At 33.8% G+C, this 25,333-nt stretch overlaps 1 protein-coding gene across 1 annotated transcript in view; it reads right to left on the bottom strand.

Annotated features, from left to right (window-relative positions):
* Nucleotides 1–2,775: 2,775 nt before the first annotated feature.
* Nucleotides 2,776–25,333, bottom strand: part of LOC123553465 (tyrosine-protein phosphatase 10D-like) — a 44,187-nt gene continuing 21,629 nt past the window's right edge. Inside the window, exons 4-10 of the mRNA XM_045343171.2 lie at nt 12,623–12,799; nt 11,751–11,876; nt 10,315–10,429; nt 9,977–10,053; nt 9,315–9,449; nt 8,607–8,634; nt 2,776–8,318 (exon numbers count right to left, since the gene is read on the bottom strand). Coding sequence (XP_045199106.2) covers nt 8,120–8,318; nt 8,607–8,634; nt 9,315–9,449; nt 9,977–10,053; nt 10,315–10,429; nt 11,751–11,876; nt 12,623–12,799 — 857 coding nt within the window. The 3' untranslated portion in view covers nt 2,776–8,119. The remainder of the gene's footprint in view (nt 8,319–8,606; nt 8,635–9,314; nt 9,450–9,976; nt 10,054–10,314; nt 10,430–11,750; nt 11,877–12,622; nt 12,800–25,333) is intronic.

Here is a 25,333-nt window from a genome sequence, read left to right as displayed (position 1 = left end):
TTTATGCGCATCCTTCTGCGCAGCCGACACTTTCTATGGAAAACTGAACTGAAGTCAATATTTGTTGAAACATGTTACAGACAATCTTAAATATGAGGAATTTTGAATGAAATAACATATTTGATAAGTTATATCAGTAATCAAATGTTGATACTGGTTTATGTTGTATTGACAAGTATCATACCTGACAGGTATCCTGCTATTTTTGTGGTTGTGTTTTCACATCGCATTTTAGTACAAAGACAGTGTTGTTCATATAATGTAAGATAATTGACTTAGTACTGATAAGACAATATCACCTTTCAGATTATTTAGTATTCAATTATAGAAAGAATTAAGAATTTTTAAAACTTTTTTTAACTTTTAGCAGACATACATGTAATCAATTTGGCCAGGTTCGCGCCATTTCCGTCCGAACAGGTGTTGTATTCTAGCGGTCTTAACATAAAATTTAGCCTGGTGACCCATACATTTTTAGCCATTTTTATGCTCACAATACAATTATCTATACACAAGAAAAAAAGGAAAAAATTCTATGAAAGAGTTTTTTCAAAATTAAAAAAAAAATATTCTTCACTATGGGTATTTTTCATTGAAAAAAGTTCACAAAAATAAATATGAAACATTTTTTTTTCATTTGTACCCATTATTGTAAGGATAGAGTATTACAAATATGACTATGATATCAAATAAGTATATAATAAAATCTGTAAAAAGAAAAAACCGTATTGTGCTGCCTGGATGTATATTTTGGTTGGTATTTATAAAAAAGCAGAAAATTATGAAAATGTTGAAAAATCGCTGGCAGTTTCAGCAATAGTGGGTGTGTTCAAAACAATTTTTCACAAAAACAAGCCTGGTGACCTATTGTTTTTATTTGTTCATTGTTTTCAGCACACATTTTCCTATCATATATGTGAATTAAAAAAAAATCTATGAAAGGAAAAAAACTATAGGAATTCTCTTTAAGGGAATGGTTGTTTTTAAGGAAATAACTTCTATTTGAGGGTATGTGAGGAAGAATATTTCCATAAGCTTTTAGTATGTAGGACACAATATATACAAAGTTAAAACTCTAGGTGACACAAAGTTAAAACTCTGGATGACAGGAAATACGTAAAGGAAAGCCTTTTCGTATAAGTTTTGTCATTCACTTTGTCAATTTCTGTTGTTGTATAAATTTGTAATTTATAGTTATATTTTGTTTTTAAATGCCTTCGTTTGTGCAAGGAAAGATGTCGTTGATACAAATGTAGATTTAAGTTTTTACCAAATCTTTATGTTTTCATGTCTATTTGGTAGGTTTCGAACAATGATGTGAGCGCTTAAAATAAGGTCAGCCCAAATATATTTTTGATAGAAAAAATAAAATTGAAATCAAAAGTAAATTTATGTGAAAAACGTAATAAATTGTGCAAATTGAAATGAATTTTAAACAGTTTTGTCTTCACAATATATTGAATATAAAATGAAAAGCATTCAGGTTCCAAGTGTCTTGCTTGACTTAAGGCATCAGTCCTTTCGTTAATAAATTTTGTATCAAACAAAAACAGAGGTATGAGGTAAAATATACTTTTTAACCAAAACATACCTTGAGTCTGAGTAAAGTCCAGTGCAGGTTACTCGTACATGTCTATAAACTGTCAACGTAGGATAATCAACCCATGTACATGACGATAGGTGTTTGCAAAAGTACTCTTTTTTATCTATTTGCACTTAGAACTCTTTCGCATTTAACCCCGACTTTTTTGTTTTTATCTCAACTATGCTATCCGTTTCATGCCACTTGTCTCTCATTAATAAAATTTGTTTGAGCCCTTTATTTTCAAAGTCATCGCATATTGGAATAACACTCTCATACGAATAAGAAAAACAGTCACTTATTCAGTAAAGTTATTATCACATTTCAACAGTAGATAAAATGTATACCTCTAGAATGTGTAAACGTTGTAAAAGCAGTCTCAAAAATCATGCTTTTTTACTGTTACGTAAATCGATTTACCCTCTGGTGAGACTTTGGAACAGGGTGGGGCTAGGACCGTAAATCTGTTTATTTTTCCGTAATGGCGTTGCCTTCAACCGTACTTCAGCAGTACCACACTGGATTGAACGTCCTTAACTTGTTTTGTGTTGTCCTTGTTGTCTAAGGTTTTACACTTTGTGCAAATCATATTCACATCCATACAAACATAACTGTAGGGTTTTTGTTTCGGGGCGGATACGTTCTGGAGAATCGGTTGTCCCTGTTGGATTCTGAACCCTGTTTTTCTGTTGTTCTCATTGAACAAAACATACCAGAGACACTAGCACTACTAGTATCTGATTAAGAAGTTAAGGTACAGGACCCGTTTCATGCCTCTTAGCATTTTCCGTTGACTGCAAAATTCTCATTTGGCAATTCGGTATTCCTCAGACGTAAATAAAGCTCAACCCGCACATGACTTCCTAAAAGACGAAAATGCCGAATCGCATACGGAGAATAAGTAATTTTCCGTTTGTCTTTACGTTCCACAGCTGTGAAATTATATTACACTCAGTAATTTGGCAGCTTGTGATGTTATTACAAGACGTTTTACAAATTTGGAAATGAATCAGTATCTTCTATAAGTAGGTAGTCAATAATAAATTTAAAGACGATATTGTCAATTTTATATGAAACTAAAATACCAACAATAGATATGCCATTTGATATACAAAGAAGATAATAACATTTAAAGTTCTTGGATAAAGTACTGTGGATAATAAAGATAATGAAAACACAACACCCACACGTAAAGACGACATATGACATAAATACAGTCAAAGGTTCTAGAGAGACCACGTCTAATAAGAGACTACTTGCATCAAGAGGCCACTTTTTAAATCCCGTTCCATATCATTTAAGTGTTATATCGTATTATGAGACCATTTGTGTCAAGATACCACTTTTTACCGTTCCCTTTGGTGTTCCGTTAGTAACAGTTGTACTGTATTATACCGAAACATTCTTCTCAGATTTTCATATTATTTAGTTTTACCTACATCAAGAAAGGGAGTAAGGTTTTCTTTTAAATTTTGACAAATTTGTCGATTAAAGAATGAAGTGAAATAATTAAAATCTCTATGTTGTAGTTTTGTGTGTATTTACACTTGTAATATTTAACTACATTTTTTCCTATCATTTTTTTTACCATTCATATGTAAACTATGTACGTGAAATCAAGATTTTTTTGATAGAAATTTTCTCGAAAGATAAAAGCAATCTTTTACCATTTGCATTGAACCAAGTAAAACAATATGTACAGGGTACAGTATGTTCCATGTAGATATAGGATTGGCGTCAAATATTCTTTCCAAACATATACATATTTTGCGATTACCTCATGGGTGCAACCCACTCCTTAGCTAAGAGATATATTTTTATTTCATCTATTGGGATAATGTTTACATATAACTCTCGTGTGATTTGGTGACTCACTGATTAAGTATTTGAAAGACCGGTAATGCTTTAGTAACTGAACCATCATGACACGTTACATGAAAAAAAAAATTTAAAAGGTACCGTACATTTAAGGGGACGCATACTTTGAAATCAGAAAAAGTGGGTTGGGTATGATAAAATTTACCTGCAAAAAAGTACAAGGTTTTGGTACATGAAATGGATACTGTTTCAACTGTTATAAGTACACAAAGGATTGCTCACTAAAATAAAAATGAGAAAAACTGAAACAAGAAAGTTATTGTTGAATTACATAAGACTTATTGTGTACATTCAAAGTCAACAATTAATACTTTTTTGTGCGAAAATAATAGTGCTTCAACTTGTCCAAACATTTATCAATCTCCTACAGATTCTAATTTAAAGAAAAAAAGTGAAATAAGTTCACTGTCTTGCTTTTCATTTTGCATATGTAAGCTAAAACACATTATTTAGTTTGTTTACAAAGTAGTGCATAAGAAAAGATACGGTGGTCAAGGAATGCCACATTCCAAAACTAAAAGAGTATATTCCCCTTAATACATTCAACATTTATCGTTACAGAAGTCGAGTGGCTTACAATAAGGGCCTAGAAATGTTGCCATTATTAATTTTCAACGTGGTATATATGAACTACAATGCACTTAAATATCGAAACACATTCAACAAACTTTTGAAAATGTATTGTCTTAAAAATCCCTAAAATAAGGTATGAAATTTGGTTGAGAGGTCCAATCAATGTGTATATGTGCAAAAGTAACATTCTAATCTTGTTCACAAAACTTACTAATACACAGCAGGAATGTCAATGATCAAATCTGGACGAATATACAGTTATTCTCACTTTAATGTCATTTATAATTTGTCCTTGAATTCTCCACCATACTTTTCATAACTCTGTTTGCACGAGTTGCACGAGAATGCTGTCATTCACGTAAAAAAACGGGGTCAGATAAGTTGTAAATGCAATATCACCTAAACGTAATTACTGGTTTATGCAGTTCAAGATTAACTTTATCTCATAACGTAATGAACAAGTATAATGTTGTAATAACAACTATACTTACACTGATGTAAGTAGCAGTCGGTTTATAAGTGAATTTATTGATTCATTTTGTGTTTTGTTATTGTTGTCAAAAAGTATAACGGAAGTGCCTCACAACTGAAGCGGAAACCAGTTTGATGCGCAAAGTAGTCCACTGTAAGTAATATTTTTTGATAAATGTCCACAGAAATTAATAATTTTCTAATATTAAAGACGAATATCTGAATAGGATTCATTATTTGATAAGAAATTATAATCATCGACATGTTTTTTTTTTAAATCATACACGTGCTGACACCTAAGTTGTCTCCCGTTGTTTATTAGAGTTACCTTTCGTCCGGCGCAGTAATACTTTTTGCAGTGAATCCCTGAGAAGTTGTGGGAAAATTAAAAACCATGTAAATAAACTAAAATTAACCACCTTTTCAAGATGAATTTCAAGTGATCGACATTATGCATTTAACCCGCCTGACCTGTGTAGCATCTTAGATATCTGTTCTAAGGTATTCATTGTGTAGAATGTCATGTTATGCCCTTGCAATGCTAATTTTTTTGTTTACATTTTTTATCAATGAGAAATATGGCGTCCATCCCGAGCTGAAATGACGTAACCTGTTTTTTCCTTATACAAAAGCTTAATATTTTGTGTTGAATGTACTTTCACAAAGACCTCTGTTTTCCTATTACATTCATAGTACCACATCCTTATCCACAAAGTACTGAATATTACAGGTGTCCATCAGTATTATATCAGTTTAGGAATATGTTTTTTTTATCTTCCCACCATCGATTTCTTGAATATGCACCCCTTCCTCATTTCTGTATGAACTGTGAATGTAGCAATATGCGTCCCCTTAAGCTCGACTATTAAAAGAATAGGTGGATCTATTGGACTCTCCTATGTGTCGGTTTTTGTATGTAAGATGGTATCTCAGTAACCACTTGTTGGAATTGATTGAAAGTTCACACACTTATTCTTTAAGTCATGAAAGGCCTTGGGTAGAATAATCACTGCCTCATGAATTTTGCTTTTTCCGATTTACCATCAGCACAAATATTTACCCTGGGTGGAAAATCGCCATGATTATTTCACATCGAAACGCTAGTAAAGAGTGTGATAAACCGCGATGATTTTTATAAAACCCCGCGATCTGCTATTATAGATAAAATGTCCACGGCGATTCGCGATGAAACATCTCAACGGATCGCGCTGAATTGTGATGGATGGCGGTGAAACAGTGGTAACCACGATAAAATCCAGGTTGGGTTTGCTAAGGCGCATATTTACACACTTAACCAATGATATTACGCACTGTTTGCAACCGCGTTTATATGTAAATATCTTAAAAACTACTTAATGTACCTATATAAAAATCACCTTTATCATACATAAATGCAAGAATATGTTTAACGATAGTTATTTTAATCTCAAAAACATAATAACAGGAAACAATTAAAAAGCGGCACTGTTATTTCAAATCTAGTCTATTTCCTTCAAATTGGTATGCTACAATTATACTTAGTATATAAAAGTAGTAAAAAGTAGTACTTTTTATTTTTATATAATTATCAAAAACGGTCTGCGACGTTAATTAATGTTAGGTTCAAATAAATAAATACACTACGAATCGATAAATATATTCAATAGTATATCCACACTTAACATTTAAAAGTTACTTATGTCTACAGAATTAACGAATCTATATTATATTTTTCTTATGAAACAGGCAAACTTTGAACACCAGTTAAATGTTTACTTTGGAAAAGTTTAACACACTGTTAATAATTATTATTTATCCAATTTATAAAAAATAGAACATGTAAGCCATTATTGTGTACGATGATTTTTAAAACAGACTTTAAATGTTTAACAAAATATAAGTAAAACCTGCTATTCATACTACGTGCATATTTTTTCTTAAAGCGAAAGTTGTCAAATAACACTTTATCTAATGACACGCGTTAAATCAAAATTCAATTTGAAATATCTCGTTTCTGATAAGGGCATAACCAAGACCACTCTTATACAATGAAATAGTTCATTGACAAGCTTGCACACATTACATTTACTTTAATATTATAAAAACAATCTGATGAATGGAGGTTTTTTCTGCAGTAATATCAATTACACATAGATTAATTTATCATAGGAAGAATCGATATAAAACTTATATTTATGCATTTTACTAATGATAATATATTAAGCTCAATAACATTGAATATAATGAAAAGTATAATTTTGGGCATAGTAGCTCAGTTACAGAATGTGTGTTTTAAAAAATACCATTCAGATTTGTTGAATTAATCCATCTACAAAGTTTAACTATAGACATATTTGGCTTAAAGGAAAAATTAACGGCTACATGTAGCTTACAAATTCTAGTGTATTGAGAGGAATATAAAAACATGATTTTGCTTTCATATATTCCGGGTTAATAAGGCAACTATTGAATCATGCGAGTCCCTGGCACATTTTTCGTTCATATATTCGGAGTTATTAGTGAAAGTACTGAATTAAGCGAATCGCTGCTTATCAGTAAATTTCAACGACCAAATTATGCAATGATAACTAAAAGTGAGCAGAAGGTATTACCAAAGCATCAAGAACTGGAATGGACCAAATAATTGCAGATGGAAGAAACTTTAAATGGACAAATGGTTTTAATGACTTGGAGAGCTATGTCTTGTATTGAATTTTCGTACGACCGGTCGAGACCAGTCCCACGACTAGCCATGATTATCCATTGTCAATCTAAACTAGTCTTTGGTATTCGTAGGACAAAGCCATCAACATCGTGTTATTAGTACGCAGACTATTTAGGGACAGGTTTTATTATGTGGCTGCCAGGTGAAATCCGAAGGGAAAGTCATTTCTAGTGGGACTGGGGCATAACATATCTAACTTTCTTCATGGCAAACAGTTCCAAGGGTAATACACGGTACATTTAGAATGACAATATACATGAAATTTAGTTACCATGTGGTATGTACATATACTTTCTGCTTTACGTAGTATACATTCACAAGGTAAAATTGACCTTAACTATATTGACTATTCAGGGTAAATCTCCGTAACTATAGGCTTTTTTTGGGGTCCAGTTAACATTTGTAATAATAAGAATAAATTGTGTGCGCACGGTGATTGTGTACAAACTGAGTTGATAGTTCGTTTATAAAAATGGATAAACGATATTACAGTGTTTTAGTACTATTTTTTTTGAAAACCTAATATAGTAAGTATACCTGCATTCCTCATGACTACATGTAAACTGCATTATTTGCACAAGATTGCCGAGGTTTGAAAACTATGTCGCTTCTGATATCCACTATATATTTTGTCTAAACAATGATACAATACACCTAATGAGTAACTGAAATGTGGTAGTGTTTACTAACGTCTAGATTCGTAGCGGAATAAAGGAGTGGTTAGTTCTTTGTTAGTAAAATACAGTTAACAATGGTGCATACATTATATACATATATACATGTAGTAATAAAACTGAGCGTACGCAGCTAAAGCTGCATTATGACAAGTTTTGCGCTCAAATAATTTTAAAAGAAATAACACATATAGAAAGCTAGGAGTCTTATCATCCCTAAAACTGTTGAAGTTTATACTAATATTGACGGCTGGACTGAATAATATCATAAGTTGTTCTGTCCTCCCTTGTATTATCGTCAAGTCTGGAATATTCAGTCTCAGATTCTCTACCAGGCGCAACGTTACTAAATGTTTCCAAGTCTTCACTTCCCCCAACACCTGCGACTCCTACCACAAACGATTCATTCACGTACGTTTGACTTTTACGATCATTTCTGAATTATACACATATATGAGTGCTCTAACTTACAATGATAAGCTAAGATATGTAAAATGATTTTTCTAAAATCTTAAATTGTACGATCTGGACTCTTCTCAATCTCTGACAACAGTATGTTATCTTTTATACTGTTATACTTTCATTGCTTTGTATGTGTATAACTATTTACAAGTGCTAATAAAGCTATGTATGTTAAGACTGATGTGTGACTAACCTTTCAAAACTTCCCAAATCCGTAATTATATCGGAAATATAAGCATAAGGATGACTCTGAAATACTTACTTATTTGATGTGCTCATGTTTAGTTCATCTGAAATATAAATTAATTGTTTATATATAACATATGTACTTTGATGTTTCATGTCTCAAATTACATATAAAACTATATGAACGGCCGAAGTTGCTGTATTTTAAAACAAAACAGGTTCCGCGGAAGTTTCACGGAATACATATTTCAACGCACTTTTGGTTCTGACACTATTAGTCACTCCAATTGATTACCAATATGCCATTTGCCTGTCAATGTCAATGTCAATGTATATACATGTAGAAAGTGTTTTACCAAATTTAAAAATAACACTACTAATTCAGATCAATTCAAATGCGACTAAGTAAACTGTACCAAAAAGGTAAAATTTGAGGTCATATAGATTATTTGACGTATCATGTAACATATGCTTCGATGGTATAATGTTAGACATTTTAAGAAAAAGTTGTTTTGCCATAGACAAAGATATATGTATAGGGTCAAAAAAGCTCACTTGACCTGTCTAAATACAAAGTGCATGCGGTCCAGATAGCCTCCCCAATTAGTTTTTCTTTTTGGCCATTAGTCTACTACATATGAATCGGTGAGTGCTATAAGACATACATAAATAGCGTACATTACACCTTGTCTTCACGTATTCGTTTTAATGCCTGTAGTCTTTCCGTATACATTAACTGAATCATCTAAACAGTCATATATTTTACTATCTGAAAATACCATACCTTTTCCGGCCCTGTTTCGCCTGATAATAAACGTTGCATAACCCGCATAAACGAGTAGAAGTAGATTTGTAAATCCAAGTACAACGCCAATAATGATGGACTCCGTGGAACAGTTACATCCATCGTTAGATTGTTCTGCAATTATTTTCAAAGGAATGAAATCAGGCCAGAAATAGTCTCTTAAAGATCGCACGACATAAAAGAAAATTTTAAGATACCAAGAAACAATCGCTACATTTTTAGACGCTACTGACAGATAATTTGTTGTAGAAGCACACGATAATTAATTGAGTTTACTTATTTTTCATCATTTATGGAAAAAGCATTTGTCACGGGGTACCGAAGGTAAACTGCCTCAAACTGTTTATAAACGGCCGCTAAGTACGAATTCTTTTATTGCCGAATCAGCTGGGTTTGATTCCCGACTTTTACATGCTTTTTTTTTCTTGATTTAGCATTTTAAAAATAGTTTAGAAACACAACCTCATGTTTGTATATTCATAATATGACGAAACTTCAATTTTAAAGAAACAATCTGGAATCCGTCCTCTTTACAGAATACCATTTAAAACTTTATCACTATGGTATTGTAAAGAACGTTCATAGAAATGATTCGTTGTGTTTGTATATTATAATATTGTCAACATTTAAGATGCAAATACCTTTAGCGGCTGTTACAAAAGGTCCATACACCTGACTAAAGAGACATCCACCGTTGGTGCATGATACTGCAACAAGTCTGTGATACAACGATGTGTAGAATTAGTTAAATATTTTCAGGTTGATTTATTAATCATTTTGTTAATAAAGTATCTTTAATGGTTTTTATTTCATCGAAACATATATAGAGAAAAAATAACAATTTCCTGTCGACGAAAAACACTTTTGTCATTATAATTATATTGACACGGAAGGATGGCGCATGCGCATACCAATAATTTTAACAATTTAATTAATAAACGATAGCATATCTTAATATATCCGGAGAAACAAACTTTACTTGTAACTTGTGCCAGGTTTAAGTGGTCCATTACAATACTGCTTTTGAGGAGTGTTGGTACAATCATCACTACCAACAGTAAAATCAACATTTGTTACAGCCCGTTTACTTCTACCTGAAAGAGATAATTTAAGTATCTTAAATCAACGGATACTTTACTTTATTTCATCAAAATGCATACTTTATGCATCTTTTATATGCGGATAATATGACAATACGTTTCATACAATACAAGTTTATTTGAGAATTTTCCTGTTCCACAGCCACGATTTATGTTAGATTTTGTTATTTAGCTTGCCATGCTTGCATGCTATGTTTCAAAAAGATCATCTTATAGATTTCTTTTTCCAGTTTCGTTACTTTGCGTTCAATCAATTTGTTGTGCTAATTGTCAGGCCGAATGTTCTATATCGAAACTGTATTGTAATTTGTGCAACGAGCGTCAGATTTGTCTTCCGATTGACTTTTGTGCTATTAGCAATCATTTTTCGAAAGCATCTCACACAAATAATTTAGTCTCTAGGGTATAATCACCATACTCTATGTATTGGTATATTGATACTAGTACGATACACGAAATCAAGTTAAAACTATATATTTAACAGTATCACAAATACCGTGATATTATTTAAGACTAAAATGTGTCTGTAGGACACAGGGTATGCCACAGCTGGTTTATTTGTCATAAATATGGACCAATAGTTCAAATATTTGCAGTCTTAAGGGGGTTTAGTCTCAGCAAACAATTTATATACGTCATATACGTTTTGAGCTATGAGCATCACAAACAAATTCCACTAATTTTGCTATTTCAAGGGCTCTGTTATTAGCGCTAAAGTCTCAAGAAGAACGCTAAGTGTGCAATGGCACATCATGATAAAGACTCATGCAAGTTTTTATGAATTTATATCAAATACTATTAGAGCTAGGCGCGTCACATGGTACCGGTATTTTAAATGTGCATTTTTGACTACTTTAGGGGCCATTAAAGTAGTAGGTTCATGATAAAGACTCATGCAAGGATATGAAATACTGTTGGAGTTAGGCGCGTCACAAGGTGAAAATGTGCATTTTAGACTATTTCAGGGGCCATAACCCTGGAAACAGGCACAAAGTCAGACGAAAAATAGGAGGTACGCAAGTTCATATCATGATAAAGACTCATGCAAGGTTTTATAAATTTATATGAGATACTTCTTGAGCTAGGCGCGTCACAAGGTGAAAAAGTGCATTTTTGACAATTTCAAGGGTCATTACTCTGGAAATAGGGGGCAGGCCAGACTAAAAATTGGAGGTGCGCGAGTTCATATCATGATAAAGACTCATGCAAGGTTTCATCAATATATATCAAATACGTTTTAGCTGAGTGAAATTTGAAGCAAACGAACTAAGCCACATAATCACAGACAGATAAGATTGCTTTAAAATTTGCTTACCACGTGTACATTGTGTTTCCAACTTATCCATCCATGCTGGATTGGTTACACGATATAATGTGAAACCCATTTGTGATGCCACTTGCCAATTATCCATTGTGTTGAAATCTGCAAGTGTCTTTATGCCTGTTAACAGAATTGTATGCATGTTAACTGCTCCAAATGCCAAACCTCCTATCATACAAAGACTTGTTTAGGACTAAACTGTTTTTAAACCTGCCTTTACCAAATCAGAATTGTTTTTTGTTGCAGTAAGAATATATGTTAATCAACAATAATTAAAATTTATTAATTTTTAGTTTTTTTTTTAATGATTTAAAGAGACAAGCCTCCACATGAATATGATCATTTCAATTTTTTAAATTTTAGCAACAAATGTAATATATTGAAAATGATTAACTTTTTATGTTTAAGTAGATATTTTAATGTGTATCATGAAATACAATATGAAAAAGCTTAATTCCTTCTATTTAGCATAGAATTACAGTGGCGTGACTAACACTTTGTAAAGAAAAAGATTCTTTCGTAGACAGAATGCACAAAATCATATTTAGTATTCTTTTTGTTGCAACTATTAAGTATTGAAAATTTCGAAAAAGTTGGCATTAATTTGGAGACGTGTAGCTAAAACTATTTAATCCAACACTTTTACAATTTCTTATAGCGCTTTTGAATTGGAATGCAATACCATCCCTTTATGCAACTAAAAGAGGAACAGACATTGTCTTACTGTTTGATACATAGACCTTAAACCTGTTGAGTATCGAATATCAACGCCTTTATATTATAGCTTAACCAGACACTCGGGTTTCTTAAACTGTATGTAAATACAGTGCCCTTCAGCCGATTAAAACCGACATAGGATGTAGTACCTTCGAAGTTGCAGTCCTTCGCACATGCAATAAGCCCGGATGCTTGTATTTGCCCGTTTGTTGACTCCTCGAAAAAGTCCTGCACTAATGTTACAGTGAACTGTCTATCTTCAACATTTTTCATTTGATGCAAAGATATTATATCGATTTGCAACGTGTCTTCTATATTAACTGGGACTATAAAATTAAGAACAATGTTTCAATGGTATATTAGATCCAAATTTCATATTTAAAAACTTGAACAATAACTTCATATAACACGTTTATGTGTATTAGCATTAGTATTAGTACTATGCATTAGGTTTAAAACAGTACTGTATACATGTATAGGTAAACGTAACATCAATGTGTACTAACACTAAACAACTTTTAACAATAATCAGTAGTGGAGGGCATCTCTCTAGACCACATTTTCCTTCTTTGTCTATATAAAGCCGCCATCTTAGATTGGGGGAATTGGGAGCAGTCATTTTTCGGGATGAGACTCATTTGAACCAAAATGACGTCACGTTCATATGTTTATCCTCCATTTTAGATTTATGTGGATATTGGAAAATAATGAAAAAGATAGCAAATAATACTGCTCTATTCATATCTTTTATTTTTGTACAAACAACATTCTAAAATACATTACAAAATCAATATATACTCAATATCCATACGGGTAAGATATACGTCCATCTCTCACTTTCTTATCAAACACAATCCTATGTTTTTTCTTTTGAACTATTGTCAAAAGTCTAGCTTGGCCACGGTCTCGGCATATTTTTTGAGAATCTGTCACCGTCACAACCTGATTTGATGGGCCAATAATCATGCCCCTAATTGTTTCAAAATTTATTGACATTTGATTTTTGAAATTCAGAGTGATGCCTTTTATTTTGCAGTGTGTTTGTTTACCAGACTCATCAGGATTTTCTAATTGATACCCATAACTTTTTGGTCCACTAGCCACAAATGTTTTGATATGATTTCCTTGTATTTCGTCCGTAAGATCACCTAAATAATCACCTAACGAGGGCATCCAATCTCCGGCTTTCGATGTAAATACAACAGAATCGGTATTCGCGTACAACGCTCGGAGTCCTAGCTTTTCTAAATAAGAGTATAATTTGAATCTAGCTTGAGCTGTTGTATAGGCTGCAATGATCACGTTGATTTTTCCAGTGGGCTCTACAAATCCATCCTTATATTTCCAACGAACCTCAACCATTTCATTAGAGACAAAGTTCACAGCCGTTACTTCTTCTCTATCACTTGTTAGTTTTTTAAAGTATAGGACTGGTTCATCAATGGACTCCACTTGATTTTTGTTTAATTTCTGACCAAATTTCCCCCAGAATGAATTGAGCATTTAGCAGTTTAGCCAAAGCACGCATTCCCGGGTTTTTCTCTATATTGTTGTAATCAAGTTGGACCCCCTCTTTTTCATGATATTGTAAAATATACGTTTGTTTTTGCTCTTCTGCCTTACACCATTTTGGTCAACCACTTTTTTTCCTGCTTGATTTTAAGAAATGTGTTTACATATTCAGTGAAGAGATCCCCATCTTTAGCAACAGCTTTGTAATCCAATGTGTATCCCTTATCAATGGCTTTTTTTACTTCGTCTGTTACCCATGTACCTATAACAGCTCTTTCTTTGTTCGTATGTAAACATTTAGTCTGTTGGTAGGATTTGGCACATATTTTACACAAAGAGAATAGCAACTTTCCGTTCATTTTACAAGGTAGGATAGGTATAAATACGTTTCGCGGTGGAATAACTTTACATTTGATTAACCCGTCATATTTATCAATCTCGGAACAATTTTCTGTAATTATTCTTGGGTGACCCAATGGATTTTTTCCTGTTTTATTGATAAATGGGTAAAGGGATGTCACATCATAATATTCGATAGTTTCATTATCAGTTGCTCCTTTTTAAAGTGTAAATGCTTCTGTTCGACCCCCGAAAAAAGCATCTCTAGGTTGTAAGGGAGATACCATATCAATCTGTTCTATAAATGTTCTCATTTCATTGTTTTCTTTTAATTATTTTTCAAACTCAGACTCCCATGTAGATACATAGGTGTAACTAAGCTCTTCTATATATTTCTGTTTAGTCAAACTATTTTGATATAGCTCCCCCATGGTTAGCCTATTGACAGGGTTTACCGTTGAACTTGAATATAGTTTTGGATTACCATGCCAGAAATGGCCATGGAACTCTAAAACAACTTTCTGGTCTCCTATTTCATAAAACAATCTACCCTGTAAGGCCCAATTACCTTTTCACCCCCATTTCTAGCATGCAGTATACGAATACCAAGAGCATGAGACTGGTATTTAACCCATTGTAAGGCTTTCATAGATTGACTTGTTCGGGATTGTAACCATGTGTAGGAGTGATACCAATTTTGTTTTCTTTGAGAAAATTTGTTCTAAAGACTGCTTGACAAGCGGAGGCAATGGTAATGTTCATCTTAAACGGGTCAACTTGGGTAACTTTGAGGAAGTCAGCTCTGAATTTGAGACAACAACGTCTTAGGATATCCCCATCTGACCGACAATATTTCAATATTTCCTTCTGAAAATCAAACGATGAATGTTTATTGGCTTCGTACCACTCAATAAAAGCTGTTCTCGAATCGGGTTTCATTCCATCGGGATTGTAATATTTCATATCCGGTAAATGATTTAGTACAGTAGTTTGATTATATTGTCGGTTAAAGAGAAGGGCGAAGTAACCTTTAGATAATTCAGAAAATCCAAACATGACTGGCAGTTTTGAAAGAGCCACTGGCAAAAAATTAATGGAATCAATCATTTTGATTTTACAACTTGGAACTATCAAGGACATGACTTTGGCACCATTAGGTATCACAGTTGGAACGATAGCATTTTTGTACAAATATTGGAGAATAAGATAGGAGTCATAACCTTGGAAATTGTGACATATGTCGGTAGCATTGAAATTTTCTTCAGAAAATAACCATCTGCGAAATGTATCGATAGTATTCGGTCCCGAAAATATCAGTTCATTTTTTCCACACAACTCACACTCACATTTTTCACTCAACTCTCTATCCATGCATACAGTACATACTCTGTGGACCATACATAAATTCGGTACATGTTCAAAGGCACCGCACTTTGACCGTTTGCAATGTAAACATTTCCCATCTTCTCCTCTCTCATACCCTTTCTCGCATTGAACAATATCTTGCTGTCGGCACTCAAAATCAAAACATATATATGTATCAACGTTCTTTTCATCATTATTTATCATTAATTGTTCATCTTGGTTTAAATCCTCAGGTTGCATGTAGCATTGGTGTCCATCTTCAAAGAAGTCTTTATACAGTTCACAGTATTTTGAATTGCATATATGAGGTTTGTCACTCATATTTTTATGTAGTGTTTTTTTTCACAGTCTTCACATCTGATGTAAGTGAGGCATGTAGAATTTCCTTTCGCTGTTGTCTTTCGATGAAGTTCAAAGTGAGGCATGTAGAATTTCCTTTCGCTGTTGTCTTTCGATGAAGTTCAAAGCACTCTTGTCCACGAAAAAATCGATTACATATCTAACAGTGGACCAATTTTCCTTCACTTTTAGTATGTATCTTCTTACAGTTGTGACACGCATTGTTACACAAATGTTTTTCCTTATGGTCATATCCTTTTCAGCATACTGTACAGTAATAATTTCTGGATAAGAAAGCAGGCATACTGGTAATGATATCGTAATGATTGTTATAGAAGTAGATATAGATTTTCTAATCAGCATCTGGCCCTGCGTATATAATACCGTTGAAATGGTCAGCCGACACGATATGTATCTGGTATCCACACAAAGCTTCTTGAAACTACTTGATTTCATCAATGCCACAAGGTCCTAGGGACACACCGGCATTTTGATGTAGCTTTTCTGCCAATTGCTTTTGTATGTCACGACCCTGTCTGATGCTGTTCCATTTTTCATGTTGATCTAATTTAGCTTTGGCCGTAATAATGGCCCTCGCACAGCATAAGTTATCGTCATTCCGGATACGTATAAAAGATTGTTTTTCTTTCAGTGCTTTCTCTAAGTCAACATAATGACATATTTTCCCATGTATCCACATGTATGACTTCAAACATTAACGCTTCATCAATAGTAAAATCTTCATTTGACTGTAATACTCTCTCCACTTCTGCCATAAAACGTTCTTCAGTCAGTTCAGGTATACGCAAAAACGGTATAACGATAGGATAATCCAATGTAGGACTCTGAATCACCAATCTGATCAAGTCTTCTGGCTTAGCTCCCCTAGTCAGGTCTTCAAAAATGGCATAACAGCTGCTCGAGTGTTTCTAGCACATCATATGTCACTTCTAGATCTTAAAATGTCTCTTTGTAAGTAAAGGATGTTGTTTTAAATTTCTCCATGCGCTGTTCATTGATTTTTGATCATGTACATATTCTAGACCAATCAGATTTCTTAAAAATTTGACCAATCAGCAGCTAGCAGAAACTCTGAAAATACGTAAGAACGAGTGCGATATACTATATTCTCATTCTGACTCAGGACGTCAGAGAGAACAGACATAGTTTACAATTGTAACGAATGCGGGAGTAATTTTCTCAAGCTGAGTCAGTTACTTCAACACAGAAGGAGTGAAAACCATTGGGAAAAATTCATCTGCGACATATGCTCTAAAGTGTTCAATCGAAAAAATAACCTCGTTGAACATAAAAAGAAGCATATGACGACCAACAATCTACAATGTGATGAATGCGGACAGGCTTTCAGTCGTCATTTCAATCTGAATAGACACAAACTTCAGAAGCATCAAATAGGTGGAGGGCTTAAGAGACCAGCTGAGTATGATGACATGCCTACAAAGCGCATGTAGAAAAACGATGACCCTATAGAATTTTACAACATTTCGAAAATCAATGAACAGCGCATGGAGAAATTTAAAACAACATCCTCTACTTACAAAGTGACATTTAAAGATCTAGAAGTGACATATGATGTGCTAGTAACACTCGAGCGGCTGTTTAATGCCATTTTTGAAGACCTGACTAGGGGAGCTAAGCCAGAAGACTTGATCAGATTGGTGATTCAGATACCTACATTGGATTATCTTATCGTTATACCGATTTTGCGTATACCTGAACTGACTGCAGAACGTTTTATGGCAGAAGTGGAGAGAGTATTACAGACAAATGAAGATTTTACTTTTGATGATGCGTTAATGTTTGAAGTCATACATGTGGATATGCCAAATGGGGAAAGCAGGAAAAGATGTCATAATGTTGACATAGATAAAACACTGAAAGAAAAACAATGTTTTATACATATCCGGAATGACGATTACTTATGCTGTGCGAGGGCCATTATTACGGCCAAAGCTAAATTAGATCAACATGAAAAATGGAACAGCATCAGACAGGGTCGTGACATACAAAAGCAATTGGCAGAAAAGCTACATCAAAATGCCGGTGTGTCCCTAGGACCTTGTGGCATTGATGAAATCAAGAAGTTTCAAGAAGCTTTGTGTGGATACCAGATATATATCGTGTCGGCTGACCATTTCAACGGTATTATCTACGCAGGGCCAGATGCTGATAAGAAAATCTATCTCTACTACAATCATTACAATATCATTACCAGTATGCCTGCTTTCTTATCCAGAAATAATTACTGTACAGTATGCGGAAAAGAATATGGCCATAAGGAAAAACATTTGTGTAACAATGCGTGTCACAACTGTAAGAAGATACATACTAAAAGTGAAGGAAAATGGGTCCACTGTAAGATATGTAATCGATTTTTTCGTAGACAAGAGTGCTTTGAACTTCATCGAAAGACAACAGCGAAAGGAAATTCTACATGCCTCGCTTAATATCAGATGTGAAGTCTGTGGAAAAACACTAAATAAAAATATGAGTGACAAACCTCATATGTGCAATTCAAAATACTGTGAACTGTGTAAAGACTTCTTTGAAGATGGACACCAATGCCACATGCAACATGAGGATTTAAACCAAGATGAACAACTAACGATAAATTATGATAAAAAGAACATTGATACATATATATATATATTGATTTGGAGTGTCAACAGCAAGATACTGTTCAATGCGAGAAAGGGTATGAGAGAGGAGAAGATGGGAAATGTTTACATTGTAAACGGTCAAAGTGCGGTGCCTTTGAACATGTACCTAATTTATGTATGGTTCACAGAGTATGTTATGTATGCATGGATAGAGAGTTGAGTGAAAAAAGTGAGTGTGAGTTGTGTGGAAAAAATGAACTGATATTTTCGGGACCGAATACTATCGATACATTTTGCATGTGGTTATTTTTTGAAGAAAATTTTAATACTACCGTCATATGTCACAATTTCCAAGGCTATGACTCCTATCCCATTCTCCAATATTTGTACAAAAATGCTAATTTGTTCAAAAATGCTATCGTTCCAACTGTGATACCTAATGGTGCCAAAAAAAACAAAGACAAATATCAAACAGGGAATGCCACGTACCAAAATCGCAGTTTCCCCAAAACGAAACCTACAGCACGCAGACCTGCACACCACAAACACACACACATACACATACACGTACACGCACACAAAGCCAGGACAAAACGAACAAACAAAGGAACACACACACACACACATACACGCGCACACACACAAAGCCTACACAAGAGGACAAAACGAACAAACAAAGGAACACAGTGGGGCACCGCCTTGGAACGGTCAGTGGCAAAAACACCACTAGGGAGCTTAAACCGGTTTATGGTGCGCACCCAACCTCACTCTTACCCCCACCATGTTCCAAAGACACGGGACAGTGTAAATAAAAGTAATCCCCTCCAGGTGAATCTCTAACACACGTAATGGACACAAAAAGGCATGGCATGTAAAACACAAAAATGCTCGTGTATAAAAATATAAAAAGCAAACCTTTAGAACCAAAACCGTATGTTCTCAATGCCTTTTCAGAAGACAGAGCAACAAGAGAAACACCCTTAAGGACCCGACGAAACAGGCCAGAAGACAGATATCAAAACAGTTCAGTCCTGGTAGGATTTAAAAATTGCTTATCAGAGTCCTCCCCCTCTTCCGTCAGACACAATCAAAGAGGGAAGCGTAGTATCCAACTGTAAACGGGTTGAACACTAGACATGCGGTATGTCTCAAAACAGTTGGGTCGTAACCTCTTTTGATAAAACGTTTTATAATTTTACCAAATACAATTGAAAAATTACCATGACCCAAGATCTTACGAAGTTTGTAAACCACATCCCCATAAAAAACGGGTTTAGAAATACCTTCTCGCAGAAGTGTCTTTAAATTACTACAGTGGCGCCTGCGTGTTTGTTCCCCGAGTTTGCGGGATAACGCGAGCAACTCGCGTGTTGAAGGCGAAAAGTGAAACGTGTTGCACGGTTAGAAACGCGAGCATAAACGAGAAATAGTTAATGCGCATGCTCAGCGTGCAGCGTGCGCTGCCGCGCAAATAAATGTTCTCCTGCGCATGCCCAGCGTGCCAAACCGAGAAGGTTAAATGCGCATGCCCAGCGTGCAAAACCGAGCAGGTTAAATGCGCATGCTCAGCGTGCAATAGATTTAAGTGTTTTAAAAAGTATATGGATTCATCGTCTTACGGTTCTAGTTTGAAAGATGATATTTCTTTCAAAATTTTATTTTTGATTTAACTTTTTGATCATTTCCGTAAAGGATTTTTTGTAAACAGTATACCCGGAAAGTAGTGTAGACAGGATCTGTCTACATCATAAAAAGACGGCAGTTCCACTGCATATTAAAGCGGCGACACTGAGATTCTATATCGCCAAAAATTTGGATTCGCCTTCAATCAGTAAGTGTTGAAATGTTACTATATATTACGCTTGATTTTATTGAGCACTATGTATTGTATGATAAACACAAATGTAATATATACTTCATTGTATGTCTCATAATTTCGCGCATTTGAAAGATTTTTAATACAAGCGCGCAAATGTAATTACAATCAAACTGACTAACAGTGGTGGCTTCCCTTTAATAATTTTACACCATTTGCTGTCAACGAAGGTGTTGTCATCGGTTGTTGAAAATATGAAATAGTCATGTTGGTTTTACTAGTTCTACGGTAGGTACTGTACCTCATTTTACTTTTTCAATGTATGTATTCCATTTTTCATGATGCTAAGCCTCCTAATAGTAATACCAGTGCTAACAGGGGCGTAGATATTATACTCTAAAGTGTCCAGGGAAGCTGTTTTACAGAACTTCACCCAGTAGAGCACACACAGTAATTAACAGATCATATATAAATCAGTATATCGCCTGTAAATTCATATATCTACACATCTTTTAATCAATATTTCGGTAAGTAAAATTGTTTACAGGGCTCATGATAAGATTTGTATTAGCGTAAATTACGCTTTGAAATAATGCATATGGGTGGTTTTCAAAATAATGAAGCTTTTTCTTCTCTCTCACCTTACTTTAATTCAGTTTAGTTTTAGAATGTGTTTTGGAGCAAATTATATCCAAATCAATGTAGTCAATAAATGTGTGTAATTTTATCTTGATGGCTCAAGCAGTTTTGAAGTTATATTAAATTATATAGCTAATTTTGTCCCCTGTGCACCCAAAAAAGTGTGACATTTTACATGAAGTATGGTTTTCAACTGTGGCTTACTTTTTAAAACCATGTTTTATTGTTACAGCTTTGGCCTTTTTATGTAACTTAAACTCTGCACATTTAAATAAAATACTTCTTTTCATTTACCTACATCTTATTGTTACCAATATTTCACATCTTGTGAAGGAACCCCCTTCACAAAAAATAGTGAAAAAAATACTAAATTTAAATGTTGAACATTACAATTTCATAACCTTATTACTTTTCTGAAGTCTTAATGTTTTAATAAGATCTTTATCCTTTCAGCTTGAAGACACATTATGATTTTTTTCTTTAATAAATCAACTTTCTCAGAAACTTGATGGGTGTCTATACACCTAAAAATGTCCCCTGTGCACCTTTTCAGTTGTTAAGTGTCAGATTTCTTTTATTCTTTAAATTAAAATGGGATTTTACTTTATTTTCCTTGAAAGGGAGTTACAACAGATACAAAAGCAGTGTTCAACTTCACATATTACTGACTGTTAAACATTCACAGAGCCAAAAGTGATGTCCCCTGTGCACCCTTTTTTGACATATATCAATTGTCATAGCATTACTGTAATTTGCATTTGGCAGTTCTATATTCTTAGCAGTGTGAATGCAAAGTTTAGGCATTTCTTGATAATTTAGCATTATATAAGAAACCCTGGACAATTTAAAATTCACTGTTTGCATTTTTTCTGAAGTTGCCAATTTTCAAGTTTAAAAGTGGAAACATCAATTTTATTGCTTCTTAGGCTCTTAAGTTTACCTAAATATGTATTGTTCACTAGTAAATATTATGTAGTTAAAAGAATTTTACTTACCATGAACATATTCCATGAATAAATTTTTTGATACAATTTGTCCCCTGTGCCCCCTTTTTTTAGTAAAATTATGAAGTATGTATGAATTTAACTATTCCATTTTATCATGCATGGCATTTTGTCATTTTTCTACTATGAATAAGCATTGCATGTAAATTAAATGATTTCAATGTGTTTAGTTATGTATAAAAGTACTTATTTTTCATTTAAAGCATTACATTCTGTTGAATTTTCATGTTTTTGTAGTGAAAATTTTTAATTTTGTAGTTATTTTGTGGAATAAACTAATTTTTTAATAGTATTTTGTCTAAAGTTGATTACCATTAGTCCTTTTTATGAATAGAAAACTAATAATGGATGAATATTACACTGATCTTCAGTATGTGTCCCTGTGCATCTGTAAAATAACTCAATTTTGAGTTGACAATTCTAGAAATTAGAATTACTGGACATTCTTGAAATTTGGCATGTGGTTTATAAACATGCAAAGTGTGAGAAAAAAATAGGTTTTATAATTATATGTTAGTTATTTTGCATTCAGCAACAACTTTTATAGGTAAAGTTTTATTTTCATGTCAGATTTGTGCAGAAAGGGTGATTTTTAAATCCAATGTCCACAAACATATGATTAAATAAGTTTCAAACCATACACATACACCCATTACTTATCATTTATGTTGAAAAAATTACTGTTATACATATTTCCTTGTCATAAAACCATGCAACATTTATCACCCATCTTACTGGAAATTCACTGAACTTTCAAATTAAAGGCTGAAATATTTTCTGATTGGCATTTCTCAACACTTTCCTAAAGTTATTTCCTTCAAATTTGAAGTATTTGCTATCATAAAAAATAGGTGACAACCATAAGAAATCAGTTTGAATTTTCAACCCCTATGTCACACTTTTGCTTCATTATTTTGAAAACCACCCATATACACATGTCTGATAATTTTTAAGCATATAAAAACGTAGATCTATATGAAATAACAGCACGCAATGACTTTTTATTGGCGTAAACAAAATCTGAATCGTCTGGATGCTTTATGTAACATGAGCACAGTCAGCATTAATTCTCCCACATTGAACATATACACGCATTGAATGGTACTCTATAAACCTAGGTTAAACTATTTTTTACACTCAATGTCTGTGTATATCAAATAGTTGAGAATTAATATTGATGGTACGGTAGTGTATTTTAAAGCGGTGTCGATTTAAAATATCAATTTCCGGTGCGGAATAAACAAAAATGTCTATTTCTAAGAATGTATAAAAAAGCGAACAAACACACTATGCATTCTTTAAACCAACAAAACTGATCCCAAAAACATAGCTAAAGGTATATTGAATATTCTATTTTATTCGATAGCGAGTGTGAAGCCAAAACAAACCAAGGGAAAAAAGAAGCAAATTAACTTAAATGATGAATTGAAACTAAACTGCAAACAAATGCATGGGTGTTACACCCAGTAAATATGTTATAAAACTGATTTCTGGTTTTTTTCACATTTAAAAATTTTCAAGAGTAAAATTACTTGTAGCCAATTTCAGATTTTACCATTTTACTCATTCACAAAAAATATGTTGAGTAAATACTCATTGGCCAAAAAAATTATCTGGAGCCCTGGTTTAGAAAAAAGTCACAGTCAAATCAGCACCTTTAAACGCACATCTGATTACACCAGCACATAAATTTGTGAAGTTTCAACTTTGAACGCTGCCAATTTTGCCTTTGGGGCAAGTTTTCAAAGAACTATACAAGTGACGTGCTTTAGGGTTATAATATACCTCCAAAATAAGACGACAATTCATTTCTCTGCCTTTCTTTCAATTCACCGGAAGCATTTTGATGTTGACCGGTACTTTTCCATCATTTATTTTAACAAGCTGCTGATGAAATTGAATGACCATGTTGTAAACCAGTCAATCGTGACCTTCACCTCAGAAAAGAAAGGGAGAAGAATTTCGCTATTATTAGTTGAATAAGTTATATTTTGACATATTTAAAGCATTTGAAACTGTTAAACATGCGTATGTGGTTTAAAAAAGATATGCTAATGCAGTTTATTTTACAAACACATCAAGGGGGTATTGCCTATATCCTTCCCGCAGCCTTAACGTAATAAAACATATTAGCGTCCGATGACCCTTTCACGCTTCCATAGAATCAACATTTATTATACAAAATTAATTTTGAAAATATTTCTGAAATGTCTAGGTCTGCAGTTCTCAAATATGGTTATATCTTACATCCAAGGCATATACTGACACTCTCAGACAACATCAAAAACAACCTTTTGAGCGATTTGATGAAGTTCCAAAATTATCAGTGTACCCTTGGTTCGTGACGGACCCATTTGGGATTTGTTATTATTTGAGCTCAAATATCTTTTTGTAGATGAAAAGCTGACATGCTGTACTAAAGCTCAGGTAGTCTCAGTTTCAGTTTGTTAGAAAGTGCTGAAAATTGAAAATTGACTCCAGTAGCAAAACAAAAACAGAAGTCCATGAGCATCCAGACGGGGTGACCCCTGCGCATGACCCCTGACTATCTACAAATCAAATATGGCTGTCGTTTTCAAGTTTAGCATTTCTACTTTCATTTTCTTTTCTTCCGGAAATAGCTTAAGATCGAGTGACTCATTTTCTGTTGTCAAAAACATATATATGCCTGGCGAGATTGCATAAATATGTGCTGGCCGTCCTAAGGTTATGAAAAAGTATCTCAATATTTCCTAAGGTCACATCAAATTGGACTAGCCCGGATCTCTACTCTAGACTGAATTCCGGTATTGTATATCATGGTATAGGACTTGAATATTACAACAGGGAGAAATTATGTAGACGGCCGTGTAGCTCAGTCAATAGAGCATCAGAACAGTATTACGAGGCCCCCGGGTTTGAGTCCCGGTCTGGCTGCACATTTTTCTCACCCTTTGACATTTGGCGCCCAGCTTTGGACGGTGATGGTATTACACTGGCTAGTCTCCTACGCCTGTAATTGCTTATATATACTTAAGTACCTATAACTGAAAAAAATTCAAGGACAAATTTCAAAATGGTGGGGAAATATCTCATGGTATAGGACTTGAATATTAAAACGGGGAGAAAGTGTGTAGGCGGCCGGGTAGCTCAGTTGGTAGAGCATCTGAAGGGTATTCCGAGGCTCTGGGTTTGAATCCCAGTCTGACTGCACTTATTTCTAACCCTTTGACATGTATTAATAAC

This window comes from Mercenaria mercenaria, chromosome 4, assembly GCF_021730395.1.
Source record: "Mercenaria mercenaria strain notata chromosome 4, MADL_Memer_1, whole genome shotgun sequence".
Classification (NCBI taxonomy): domain Eukaryota; kingdom Metazoa; phylum Mollusca; class Bivalvia; order Venerida; family Veneridae; genus Mercenaria; species Mercenaria mercenaria.
Note: the sequence above shows the minus strand (reverse complement) of the source record. Positions and strands in the feature narration are given on the sequence as shown.